The sequence below is a fragment of the Falco punctatus genome (genome assembly GCF_963210335.1).
Source record: "Falco punctatus genome assembly, chromosome: 15".
Taxonomy (NCBI): domain Eukaryota; kingdom Metazoa; phylum Chordata; class Aves; order Falconiformes; family Falconidae; genus Falco; species Falco punctatus.
In genome coordinates, this window is record NC_137595.1 from 10,367,515 (window position 1) to 10,381,504 (window position 13,990).

The following is a 13,990-nucleotide window of genomic DNA, read 5'->3' on the forward strand; positions in this document are numbered from 1 at the left end:
TAATCCATAAAACCCCCGTTAAGCCCACTCTGTGTTAAGGTTAAGGAAGGTCCCATCTGCAGAAGGGCCTCATTTACACATGCAAACACAGCCCGGGCAGGCTGGCAGCATCTCCCCAGGCACACGCGGGTCAGGAGAGCTCTCGGTACCTTGATATCTGAGCTGAAGTTATTGATTTTGTGCCAGCCTGCGTTTTCCAAGTGGAAGTTGGCCCATCTTAGGAGCAGCTCTTCTGGGGATAGTTTCATAAGGTCCTCCAGAGTTTCACCATCACGAAGTAAGGCAGCCAGTGCTAGAAGAAAAATGCTTGTGAGGGGAAAAAAGGAGTTTTCAAGAGGCAAACCTGCAAGCCAGAACTAGACCTGCAGCAACATTTCAGGATGAGACGGGACAATACCAACTACTCATTAAGTCAAAATAATCTGGGTATTAGTAGAGTTTTCCAAGTTGGTTGTTACACAAAGAAGAGTGTGAATGACCTAGAAAACTGTGCATAAAAAGTATTTTCTTGTATAAAAAAAATTTTCTGGATTGTACATGCAGTCTTTTAAGCTGATGACAGTAAGCTAAATGTAAATTACTTCTAGCTCGATGGAAAAGCGCTGCTAAGCGATTTCATACACACTGTTAAAAAAAGGCCAGAGAATCGAAGATAAGCACCCCTTCAGCTGGCCAGTCCTTCCCTTGCCATGAATTTTCAATCCACGCCAAACAATGTTACCGCTTCACAACTGGGAAAGTTTAAATAAAAGACAGTGATGTCCCTCCATCCACCTGGGTGCTCCGATAGCCCAAGCAGCAATAACAGAGATCTTGGATTTGAATAATTTTGAATTTTTTAGGCTGTTGTGCAGGAGCAGCTGAGCACAGGGGGAGAGCTGCAGCACCACTTTCCCACCGCCAAGGGTGAGGGTGAGAGCTCAGCTGCACCACAGAGGGCAGCAAGGAGGATTTTAGGACAATCAAGTCATTGCAAACACATTCCCAAAAAGCCGAAAGCCCTCCACTTGCCCCCGTCCCGAGGAAGACGTGCAGTTGTCTATAATCCCAAAAGGATGGAAGCAGCTTTTGCCACCTCCCAACAGTGCCAGGTGCCTCTGGCTGAAGCACACCGGGAGAGCTGGCCTGGCCCCCGGCAGCACAAAGCAACGGGCTCATTTGCACGGTAAGGCTTGTGCCAAGATGCATCCTGACTCGCGGAGCAGTGTTCAGCCGGCTCTCCAAGGCTGACACATGTTACCAGGGTGGCACAACCCACCCGCCCGAACCTGCTTCGCAGCCATAAACAAGCTGGACAGCACTCTGCTCGCTACGCGCCCCGGTGAACTCGAAGGTGAATACCCCCTCTTTCAGCAGAGAGAGGGGAGGGAAGAGGCAGCGATGGGGCTGGAGATGACTGTGCAAGCAATGTGGTGTTCATACTTTAGAAGGAATAACTTATACTTTCATTTACCTTCATTTCTGCTGAGCTCGATGTCGGCGAACAAGCCAATCTTAATGATCTGCCAGAGAAGTCCAAGGACCAGGTGGGGTTTCCCTTCCCTCAAGTCCTCTGCGCCAATATTGACAACATGACACCCGATGGCAGATGCAGAATTCAACGCCAGGTTCAGGTTCTCCTGTGAACAGCACAGCCAAGTGAGACACAGCCAGGGGAGATGCTGCTTTGCCGTTCATCCAGCACCAGCGGAGCGGAGATCTCCCCCTCGTCCTTGCTCCAAAAGCAGCAGCTCGGAGGAAATGCTCCCGGCCACTCTGCAGCTGAAGTTTTAACAGAGCTGTGGTGGCAGCAGGCTGAATCAGCAAGATCTGAACTAGGCACCAGGGTTTAATTTCAGCCTCTGGTATTTAGTTTCAGCCTCTGAGTTAGGCGCATCTAGTGGCATCAACAAGAATAAGGCTTGAGAAGCGTTAAATTATACGCGTACGCACGCACAGGCATCCTCTCAAAAACGACCCATCGTACTATGGAATGATTCATAGATAGCCAATGCCAATAACCGTATTGTTGTAAAAAGACAGCGCTGTGTGTAATCAATGCAGCAGTATCAGGTGAGGACAGCATTTCAGCCATTTTACCCATTCTGTCATTAAATTAGCATTTCTCTCTTTTGAGCTGTACCCGCAGCGCTGTCAATTATGCGCAGCACAAAATTGCCTTTAATAATTAAATGCAAGTTATAAACCTCGCTCCTTTCCAGAGTTCTAAAATAGTGCCTCGAGCCCCCATGCTGGTTTCATTCATGCTATCTGAATAGGAGTTTCAAAAAAAGATACAGTAATATAGCTGACGTACATACAGTACTAGATACAGTAGACACAGTAGCATACCTGAATTATGAATGGGGTGAGTTTCTTCTTGTTAATTGCTCTTTCATCAATCGTGTCCGGAACAGAAAGATTGATCATTTTGCTGGTGGGAGGAAAACCAATATTTCAACAACATTTAGTATGTAGTCTCAGCATAACTCAATGCAGCATGACAACACTCACCACAGTACATTTCCTTTCGCCCGTTTGGTTTTGCGTGTTTATTTTTTTTAAAAAATCAACGTTGCATAAGTGTAAATCAGAAGTTAATATTTACGTTATCAAGACTGTATTTGTAACTAATAGCTAAGCCTGAAACCTTAAACATGTTACTGGCCACTACTGATCTCAGCTTCTGGAGCAAAAAGAGCACATGAATTATTCACAGCGCAGTCACTGAACTAGTGAAGACTCATTGCTCTGCTGACATCCACTGCAGATTCTAGTAGGACAATGTGCTTCCTTCTCTTGTAAAGGTGTACTACCGCTGGCAAGAAAAAACTGCCCCAAAAAACTCTGAGAGCTCGGGGGGGGGGGGGGGGGCACAAAAGCACAATGAATTCTTAGTCAACAGAAAACACGGCAAGTTTTTACTTTATATTATGAACTACTTCCTACACACTTCAGTCTTCACCTGAACACATGAATTACTTGAAACTGGGGAAACAAAATATAATATCACAAACTAAAAATAAATGAAAGGCAATGGGCAGCCCACTAAAAATCTTTTGCGTATTGATACAGAGTAACTGAAATTCCAGGCTGATCCACTTTACTTCTCACTATATTAATTTGCATACATTTAAAAAACAAACCAAAACACAAGAAACCCCATACACAGAAGGCGACTGGTGTTTAGCAGTCCTGGATGCCTTCTGTTTTCAGCATGCAGCAAAAAAAGTTGCTTTACCGACTTAGTGCAGCTGTTACCAAAAGCAATAAGAAGATTCCCAGAAAATCCATTTTTGGGTTAATTCATAAGGTCATTAACATTCCCACAGAGGTTACTGTCTGTCTAAACATCCAAGAAAATGGGCTGTTTAACTCATCTGCCCTCCCACAAGCTACCTAGCATCAGGTTGAGTTTGCACCAGGACCACTTCTGCTCCTGCAAGGCATCTTTGTCCCCTTCAGTAAACTCAGGGTCAAGCCCAAACAAAAACATGAGACAAAAATACCAGGTTGTGAAGCCGATATCAAAGCTGAAGCATCATGCAATGTCAATGAAAGCCTGAGTGACTGAGCCACTTTTTATGCGTGCAAAACATTATGCACACACACTAGTCACAAAACCCAGCCTAAAATAGGATGAAAATTCCCCTAACTACATTTTTCAGAAAGTTATTTTGTTCATTTTTTAAAATTCAGGAACCATCATGACTTACCATAGCACAATCCCATCTCCCACAGCTTTGAACAGGTCATCTGTATTTGGATTCATTGGAATAACGTGCCTACAGTCGGGATCATTTTCCAGGGCTTTGTTTATCCAGTTTACAAAGGCATATTTTTCCTCCTCTAAGATGACAATTGTAAATTTAATACAATTTACGAATCGTATTAAAAAAATATAATAATTTTTCATAACATAGCAAAGATTTTCCCAAAAGACTCAGTGTACAATAACCCAAGGAAAAAAAGCCACTATCATTACCACGCTATTGTATTAGTCACACAAAGCTTAAAGTAATAGACCTTTCACTTCCAATTACCTGAATACTCCTGTTATTTACTCTTTCCTCAACAACTTCGCTACGTTCAAGCGTGACACAAGCGCTTCACCAGCAAGCACAGTTAACAAAACCAATAAGCACACACGTTCCTCAGCTTGCATTTACCCCCTGATTCTGCTCTGCTCTCACCTTGACACGAGATCACTCAGCTATCGGAGCACGAAAGCACAGCACATGGCAGGCCAGCAGAAATGTAGTTTGTGGCGCACAGCCCCCACTCACCCGAGAGGAGCTGAAAGGCAAAGCGCTACCTGAGTAGGAGTGCTGCGTCCCCTCGCTGGAGAGCTCCGAGGTGCCCCCAATCGCGCAGATGCCTTCCTTCCTGTTAATTGCTTTTCTGAAGGTTTTAGCGATATCGCTGCTTTTCACTTCTTGGAAAATCTACAATTTAAAGCGCTCTGTTAGACAAGCAAAACTTGTCTTCGTAAACTGAAAGGACCACAGAAGCGGCTATTTCCTCTTGGCTTTAAAGCAAACTTCGTAGTAAAATCAGCAAATGTGAAGTGCCCAGCAAGGGTGTAGTGGTATTAAATTTAATATGGATAGTGGGCAGAGAGTCGTCCCGCTCTCTGAAACACGTATTGCAAGTGCCTATTGAAACAGAAGCATTAGGCATTAAGTACCTCGCATCCATTTACCTTTTCAAGTAGATTTCAAAAGACCATGAGAAAAACCGTGAAATCTTGGCAGTCTAAGAGCAGGTACACATGCAGCAGTTTCCGCAGGATCAAAACTGAGAAAGCTGTTGTGCAATTTTAACCTTTCTGTGTAAGCCAGATGCTCGTGTAACCACGACTTCAGTTCACACAAAAGACCTTGTCCACAACCCAAGAAACAATTCTCTTTCAGTGCGTAACAGTCAAATCTGCAATAACGTGTGACCACAAGCGCTCCAGGCAAGGATGCCCCTGCCCCAACAGCAGACTTGGGCTAACTGGCAAAATACCCTCACACTTGAGGGCAGAAGAGTTGCTTTTGCACAGAAAGATTGTATGTGCAACTTGCACGGGTTGTATGTTACTATCAGAAGCCCTGAGGTCCTACAGAACTGAACAACTATTAGGAAATAATACATCCAACGGTTTGACAGCCTACTGTAACTCCCTCAAAACTCAACCAACTTAGTTTCAGTCACGCTGAAAACACAAATTAAGCATACGCAGGTTCTCTCAACACTACCCAGAAGGCGGCAAACGAAACAGCACTGTAAAGCAGAACAAAGTGCTTCTGTTAAAAGGAGGAGGGGACTTGTCTACCTGGCTGCAGAGGTGTCACCGCAGGGCCAGCCCATCCCTTAACCACAGGGAAGGGGGCAAGTCAAGACGATGATGCTGTGCAGTTAAATCATCCCCTGATGGCACACAGAGGTTTTGATGACCCCAGTGATGGGGTAGAGCCGAGTAAAGACTCAAGGGCCCAAAAGTTTTGGGTTTTCTAGTCGGTTAGTTTTAAAACAAGGATTTTAATACAGGTTTGTTTATTTTTCAGTTTGCCGAGTTAGAGAACAGCAACAGTTCTGTTGGTAAAAGTCCTACAGCTAACCATTGCTTCTACTGTATAGCTGATATGCCTCTAAGACATTTCATGTTTGCGAGCTCATTGGTACCATCCAAACGTGAACAGAAGAGATTTTTTTCTTCCTTCCTAGTGCAAAGTTAGAGTTATGGACCAGCTCAAACCAACAGCTGAAACATGCACCCAGCATGCAAGTGTTCACAAACTGCAAACAAACTCCGACTTACTAGTTGACTCCGAACACAAAAGTTCAGAGGGTCTGAAAACAATTAAGGAACAGAAGGAGAAGATAAATTAAGAAATATCAAGAAAAATAGTTGACATGAAAACAGCTCCCTCAATGTGCTGCACATACTTGTATTACTCTTTCAGCATTCAGCCATCCGAGTATAAAAAGGATGAAGGGATAGATATTTAACCAATATCCCAGAAGCATTGTGCTTTTGTAAAAAATAGATAAAAAATTAAAACTTCTGACCTATTTCCACAGAAAAAAGCTGAAGGTTAGACCCATCTTCCAGATTCTCTTGTCTCCTTATTCCTGTTCTTCCCTTTTAAGGCAACAAATGTATCTGAATTTTCCTAGATCAGCATCTAGGACTAAAATCCAATTGTGTCTTGAAATGCCCTCTCAGGTCTTTAGCAAATACTTGTAGGCCCATTAGACTAGAAAAAACAGAAAGGAAATTATACTGCTTTGCTGGGGAAACAAGCATTCACCTATGCACCTGGAAAAACTGAGTAGCTTCCAGTCAATACCATAAGCACGGAGAATTGGAAGTCTTTTTTCCTTGTGTGGAAATGGTCTTTCAGCCTTCAACAAAAGTTTTCATATAGGAAAAGCATGTGGATTCTGTTTGGGTTTGGTTTAAAAACCAGCATATGTTTCCTCTGTCCAAATCTAAAGGCTGGCAGTGACAGCACAAAAGGCTCATCATATGCAGAGATCTGTACAAAGAACTGATTTTTACATGGTAAGTTCTCAAACTGATCAGTTTGTAGAAAGAACACTAGGAAGGGTAAGCAGCAGAGAAGCCAGGTTCAACCTCTTCTACCCCCCCTTCCTTAATATTGTGCAAAACAGCTCCCCCAGGCCACTGGAAATACAGAAATACCACTTACATAGACAAACTCTTCAAAACTAATCTTCCCATCTTTATTCTTGTCACTGTCAATCATGAGTTTCTGGATGATCTCTCTCACTTTGTACCCAGGCAGAGGCAAGTTGGCTTCCTTGAAGAGCTCGTGCAACTCGTAGTCACAGATGAACCCATTGCTGTTGAGGTCTGAAAAAAAGAAAGGGCAGAAGGTTTTAGAAATGTGTTAGGACCCTGGCAGGAGCAGCCCCAGACAGCAGGGCAGAAACACAGCCCCATGCTCAAAAGTGCTTTAGAGAAAGCAGCCTGCACCCTGGGGCCAACTGCAACACGTGGAGGTAAAGAGGATTCTCTTAGGGTGGCCCATCGCTGCACAGCACTTTTGGAACCACCTTGTGCAGAGCATTCGTCTTTGCTGAAAGCAAGATCCATGCAGGACACGGCCACACAGCAGGATGCCCACACCAAAGAATACCGAGCCCAAGCTGTGCCCTGTTCAACGGACACTACCAAGAATACAGCAAAATCAAAGGCACGTGGTAACTACACATGGTACATCCTCAGAGAGGGACCCAGCACAAGCCACCAGATCTCTATGGCTTTGGGCAAGAGCAGCTTCGAAGCAGAGCTGACCAGGGGGGCTCTTGGCACACATCACCAAAGCTGGTGTAAAAGTTTAACAGAGCATGTGCATTTTCATAAAAGATCTCTGCAGCATTTCTTTTTACATCTAACTGCAGCTGGCTTTGCATGTTAAAAATAGACAGTAATGAAACACAGCACTTCCTACTTTCTGAACTGAAAACACTAAGCTAGCTCTGCATTTATATTTTTCTATCATGCTGATAATGATTTCATCCCTTTATTGCTGACAGAAGACTGCAGCCAGATGTTTTCATGCTGCCCAAGTATGCTCTGCAAAGACATTTGCTTTGACAGTCAACCTTCACGCTGCAACAGCACCGCATGCTTTGTGAGATGTTGTCACCTACTAGATTTGGGGAGAGAGAAAACAAGAATGTAGTGTGAATCTGGACCTTTTCGCATCAACAGATCACAAACCCTTTGGGGACGTCATCACATTATTGACTGCACAGGGCTAATCCAGCAGCCCCAGGTTTTCTTCAGGCAAGCGAGGTTTTGCTGCCACCACGGACAGTCCTGGGTCAGATGCCCCTTCCCTCGGGCTAACCAGGATGAGCAGGTGCTGTCCTTCACAGCATAGCAGGTACCCAGGCTTCAGCAGAGCCAGGGCCACAAGCAGCCAGACGGCCCAGATTCACATCCCAAGACGTAAGCATGAACCTCCAGCACGTTTGGAGACAGGGATTCAGGACACGTTGGGCTATTACCAGCTCAGCGGCGATGTTAAAATCCTTCTGCTGCAGGCAAGTCACACAGACAGCCCAGGGAAGTTAATTCAGTGCCTTCAGCTGCCATCTCCTCCCCAGGGTTGGTGCTGTGGGGATGCGCCAGCCCTGGATTGCTGCTGCTGGTGGGGAATACCTGGGTGGGCTGAGGAGCTGGAGATGTGGCAGTCTCCTGCAATTGTCGTCCAACCACAGGCTCTGCGAAGTTGACACAGTGCCTGTGCTGAAGGCATCAGCTGAGCCCTTTAAGGCTAAACGAGAGCAGTGTCTGCATGCAAGCAGCTCCGTCTCCTTCTCCCCAACCTCCAAAGCGTCGTGGTGCCGTGATGGTACCCTGCAGAGTGCAGCTCGCCACCACCGGCTGCCAAAACCCCACCATGCTGCAAGGCACCTGGCCCCGCTCGGCTCTGCACAGCCACATTCTGCTCACATCCCACACGGGGGGATTTTTCTGCTATTTATAAAGCAGCAGCTTCTCCCTAAGGCCATAGAGTTAAATTCTACTCAAGCAACAGCTTCTGCTGCCCAAACACCCTCACAGACTGCCGGCAGCTGCTCGCTCCCCAGACCCGTGCCAGCCCCAGTATTTGGTTTTGTCCAAGAGGGAATCCCATACCACAGCCACTGGGGCCAGTATTTATGCTTAAAGGGAGATACTGTCAAGAAAAAAACAAACAAAAAACAAAAAACCACCACAAACAACAATCAGGATAGCTCTGAAGTGTTGGGCTTGCTTGTTTGTTTGTTTTGTTTAGCAGATTCTGAAAGTCAATTTACTTTTAAGGAGGTGTCATTGGTGGTTCTTATAGTTTTATTTCACAGCAACGTTTCAATAATCAGCATGCCTGTACCACCACTCCAGCTTTCCTCATTTTCCAGATCCATATGGGATTTTAAAATTATTTTTATAAGTTAGCAAGAAAGTGAAATTCAGATGCTTAGTGGCCAACATCCAAAGTAACACAAAGCAAACCTGTACTCCCTCCTACACTGCAGCCCCTAGGTCTCAGACTACGGAAAAGCATCAATTCCAGTGGATTAATAAAAACATTAAACTATTTTATGAAATGTCAGTGTTTACAATAATGCTGATGAAATAATGTGGCTTGAGCCAATGATTAATGATAGCAACAGGCTGTTGTCTGGCCTTCAATTTCAGAATTTTATTCCAAAAAAATCTAAGCTTACAAAGGCAAGCTTTATTAAACGGTCCAGCCTGAGATGTCATCAGCAAACTATTTCCCCTCTAAATAAATCACAGCTTCTTCTGTTACAGTTTTATTACTAAATCTAAGTCTATAATATGCATCTTTCCCCTGCCTCACAGCCAGTGAAGACAATCAGACAAGAAGGGATTTGCTAATCTCCGGGGCCTGTGGACCTGAAACAAAACTTTGCTTTCACCCTCAGCGCACCTACAGCCAACTCCCATTGCTTCAGCCTGTGCCTGACTGAACCGACCACAATCCTTTGCCATGCTGCCAAATTAAGCAGGTAAATCCAGAAACACCTGTTCATCACTTCTTCCAATCAATCCGCCACCTAAAAAATTAAGTTTTACATCTACCCAAATGTTAGTAGGCAAAGGACAGAGAAAAATAAGACTTAAAAATACATATTCTATCCTTGATAGGATCACAGGTGTGATTTTGATTTGGAAAAGGTTTTTCCCTTGACTTGTCTAGCTTAAGCATTCAGAAGTGTTTCTGAACCAGGCTTGCATGTGCCATGTCTAAGCCTATTCAGAAGTGAAAGACACAATATATGGTATTTATGAGGCAGAAGCCTGTTGGGTTAGACAGCAGGGAACAGAGCTCCAAAGTCCCCACCTGTAATACACCAGAAGAATGCATGGGTAAAAGGGTGCTTAAACTTGTTTAGAGCTCAGTTCTACATATAAGCCCCTGCATGTCTTTTAAGGGTACAATCTGGTTCAAGGAATTAATCCCTGGCCTTTCATTTATATTGGTTTACTTGCAGAACAAAACCTGCAATTTAAAAACAGTGACTGAAATGCAGCTGAGGAGTTGGCCAAGGCCATTGTCTGGTGCATCCACACTTGCTCAGCAGACCTCAGTCTCAGCCTGAAAGCATCAAATGTGGCTGCAGGGCAGATATCAGGAATTTACTGCAGTCTGGGTCAACATCTGCCCATTTTGAGGGTTTTGTTCACCCCTGCAAAGCAGCATCTTCCCAGTCCTCTGGGTGCTCCTATTTCAAAGATTTACCTCTGGCCACTGAAAAAAAAAAAAAAAAAGTTAAAAAACAAAGAGCCATCTGCAACACACACTCACATGTGATTCAGGAGCACGGCACCAGGAAAGATGCTGCCCATCAGGAGGGGCTGCACACCAGTGGCTCTCAGCACCTGCACTGGGCTCAGACAGCCAGCACGTAAGCAAGTGCGAAGGGAACAGACACACTGTTGAGTAAATGCACCTTAACTCACTCAAAACCCTGGGGTCTCAGGACTTGAGTTCTTCCAACTCTTAACGACATCCCAAACAACCACCTGTAAGAGTTACTCTTCCATAGTATCCTGAGGGAAAAAAAATAATTCACTGATTTCATAGATTAAAGGGGCTTTGGGAGTGGGATTTACAAGCAAGACAGAACCAACTTGCAGATAGTTCAACTGCAAGACCCCACACCAAGTCACGGTTTTGCAGTAAAGATGCTCTCATTTCAAGCTTTAGCTTCTTGGCCACAGAAGGGCAGAGGCAAGTGTTCAAACCTGGTGGATGTGCTAGCCTGTGGGTTTGGCTTGGTAGCAGAGTCAAGTAACCTGAATTAGCAATTGACTATGTGGTAGAATATGGACCCATTCTCCTCTTAACATATCAAAAAGCCTTCAGCCCTGCAAACCTGACCAATAGGCCTGAGATCCCTATCCCACAGGGCAGCTGCTTCCCTCCCCACTGCCTCTGTTCCCCCCTCTGGCATCACAGTCAAATGTACAAAGTACATTAAACAAAAAATCCACTAGTCACCTTTGCATCACCAGCAAGTTCCGTAATTATTTCTAGCATTACTGCAGGCCCACCATATGGTGCCTTGCTGGACGTCCTGCAACAGGGCCAGACTTCAGGAAGGTAGTCTAAAATTCCTCTCTAACAAAATCTGAAGTGGTATTCAACAGCTGAAGAGGCTGTCTAAATAGAAGCTATCCCAAATGAAATCCTTCGGCGTACGGCCCAGAATTACTAAATGGAAGAAAGCAAAATTGTTTTAACAGACAAGCTACAGCCTGGATTCATTATAGCCTGCCCGATGGAAAGGAAACTACAGCACATCTGAAGTTTCCTATTTCTACTGAAAGATGCATGCACGCCAGCGTACCAAACCTGGGAAAGGTCACGGCAGCGACGCGCGGCACTATCGTCTGCCCATACGCAGGTGGCGCAGCAAAGCCGCAATAATCGAGACCCAAAAGCTGCTTCAAGCTCTGGCTCAGCTTCCTCCCAACAAGTACTTAAAATAGCTTAAATAACAGGATGCAAGAGGGGAAAGTAACCCACACGTTTCCTTTTAAGGATATATGCTCAGCAGGACATACTGAAGCAGGATCACAGATCCCTATTTGCCTTAAGCTAACATTTCAGAGCATTGTTTTGCCACCTTCCAGCAGCGTACAAAGTGTTCAGCTGGGTTAGGATTTTTAAGTACTTTGCGTTTCCAGAAAAGATGCTTATCTTTGCTATTAGAAGCCGGGAGAAGGAAGACAAATAAACAGAGCAAGTCTGTAGATTTTGTTCTGCCATGCCTCCCTAAGAAGTGCCACCGTTTGGCCAAGTACGTACATACACACACCTGTTCTACAGAACAAATTCAGGGATCAGCCAAGATGTGGAGCAACCTGCTCTTCTCCCCCTAACCTGCAGGTTGTTCAAAGCCTAGACAGGTCTTACGGCCTACTTAGTTTTGGTGTGCTTTGGTGTGTTTTTTTAAGATGGTAAAATGCTTTTTTCTCCCCGCCGCTGTTTACCACTTGGATCACTTCCAACACAAATACCTGATTGCAGGAGGCTGGGAGCTGCTTGTCTGCGCTGTAGCTGACTTCAGTGCTAACCTTAAGCCACGGTTTCTCACCCATGGACTGCTTCTAGTAAGCAGTAGGTAGTTTATGGGACTCTTCCCTTTGGATGGCTATCAGAGAACAGCACACCAGCTTCCCAGGAGAGCGGAGATACCTTCAAGTGACATGGAAGGCAAACAGTGACAAAGTACGTAGTAACATGCCTCACTGCCTTCCAGCATCACCAGATGTCTCGACCTGGTCCAGCTGTACACAGAAAAGCTGGTCAAACACACATCTTTAAAGTCCCATCAATCCACACATCCAGAACAGCAACGTGCCCTACGCTAGAGCTGAAGCGGGTGTCCAGGAAGCCCATTTTTGCGTTGGAGCAAGGCACATCTTGGTGAGCAGAAACCAGTGAGATGGCTCCTGTTCTCCACACCTCCTTTATGACATTCTAGAAGCCAGCCAGCTGAGCTTTGCTATAACCATACTTCTCAGCTGTGTTCCAAGTCTTCAGATAGCTGGGAAATGAAAGAAAGGCTTCATTTGAAATAGCAGCCTTAGTCCAACTGTTCTTCACATTCACTGAGAACTTGTAATGTCATCTCTAGTGAAAGTCACTCACCCAGCTAGTGACCAGTTCTATTTCCCAAGGCAAATATGGCTCCTTTAGGCAAGAATAAAAGGAATGAGAACATTAAAGACACTCCTGACAGGCACGTCCCACAGCAATGCTTGTGGGCTGTACCACGCTTAAAGCACACAAAACAGAAAGCAGCTGAAAAGGACTAGCAGATCCCATCTCACTTGTGGGTATGTCCTGGCTAATTATCACATTTCTCAATAATAGCTAAGTTTTGACGCTGCTTTTATAATTTAAAACCAAACAGGGACCCACCTCCTGGAGCAGGGTGAGCTGGTTTCCTGAAACAAACCAGGATTTGACTGAGGTTTCTCCCCATATGCCCAGTGCAAAGGCAGCCAGCCAACCTAATCTTAATAATTTCCCACCACACTAATGACAAAAAGCCACCACATTCCAGCCAGGTTAATAAGTTTATCCAAGAACAGAATGGACTGCCTGCATCCCAGCTTTATTAAGGTTCGCACTCAGAGGCACATAGGCAGCAAGAAGCACAATAGTCACTCATCTCCCTCTGCAGCAACTCATTTCCACCTGCTGGGAAAAGTCTTGGGAAGAGCAAGACAGGAAAGGGAACCTAAAATGTAACTCGCTTCAAGTCCTAACAGGGAATACTGCTCGTGAGAATCAGTTGGCTTTGAAATCAGTATTTCTCACCGCAGATTGCAAATTCAGAGGAAGTGGGAGTTTTAAGAGCCACTCTGTTCCAGAGGGCAATTTACCTGACACAGGTGAGGCAGCTACCAATTTGTCCTTATAACCAGTGCTCAGGCGATGCCAATACCCAGTTAGGAAAACGAAACACTGGCTCTGATCACTTGTGCAACTCCTTCCCAGTCAGTGCCAGTCCCGGGTGTGGTTCCCCAGCTGCATACGCTGACCTCAGTCCACACTGCTGCGGTCGAGCTCCCATCCCGCCCCTCCCTGACGATTCTCTGATCCTTCAGTAAACCATATCAGGAAACTATATCAGCAGAAAACAATTTCCTCCATGATGTCAGTTTTCTGCCCATTTCAGCTGCCCGAAGCAGCCTGCCAGAGACTTCTGCAATGTCAGGGCAGGGGGGAAGCTGGAAGGCAGGCGGAGTAGCTTGGGCTGTGCAACTCCTCGGGCATCACAGGCTGTTAGGGAGATGAGAACCAGAGAAGAACATACACATACACTGAACCCGCATTTTATTATCACCACAAGTTGCTCCATAATGGCCCAGTAAACAGACACCACCTAGTTTTTGCCTACAAGATCACCAAACGCAGTGCTTCAAATGTGCCTGCACAAACCAGAAATGTAGCACCTACAT

At 45.3% G+C, this 13,990-nt stretch overlaps 1 protein-coding gene across 5 annotated transcripts in view; it reads right to left on the reverse strand.

The window, feature by feature from the left end:
- The window catches only part of PLS3 (plastin 3), a 71,513-nt gene that overhangs the window by 7,744 nt on the left and 49,779 nt on the right, over positions 1 to 13,990 (reverse strand). For all 5 annotated transcript variants that reach the window (XM_080365967.1, XM_080365963.1, XM_080365964.1 and 2 more), the window contains exons 3-8: positions 6,681 to 6,844; positions 4,295 to 4,424; positions 3,696 to 3,828; positions 2,332 to 2,413; positions 1,454 to 1,619; positions 150 to 292 (exon numbers count right to left, since the gene is read on the reverse strand). In XM_080365967.1, the coding sequence (XP_080222093.1) occupies positions 150 to 292; positions 1,454 to 1,619; positions 2,332 to 2,413; positions 3,696 to 3,828; positions 4,295 to 4,424; positions 6,681 to 6,844 (818 nt within the window). The remainder of the gene's footprint in view (positions 1 to 149; positions 293 to 1,453; positions 1,620 to 2,331; positions 2,414 to 3,695; positions 3,829 to 4,294; positions 4,425 to 6,680; positions 6,845 to 13,990) is intronic.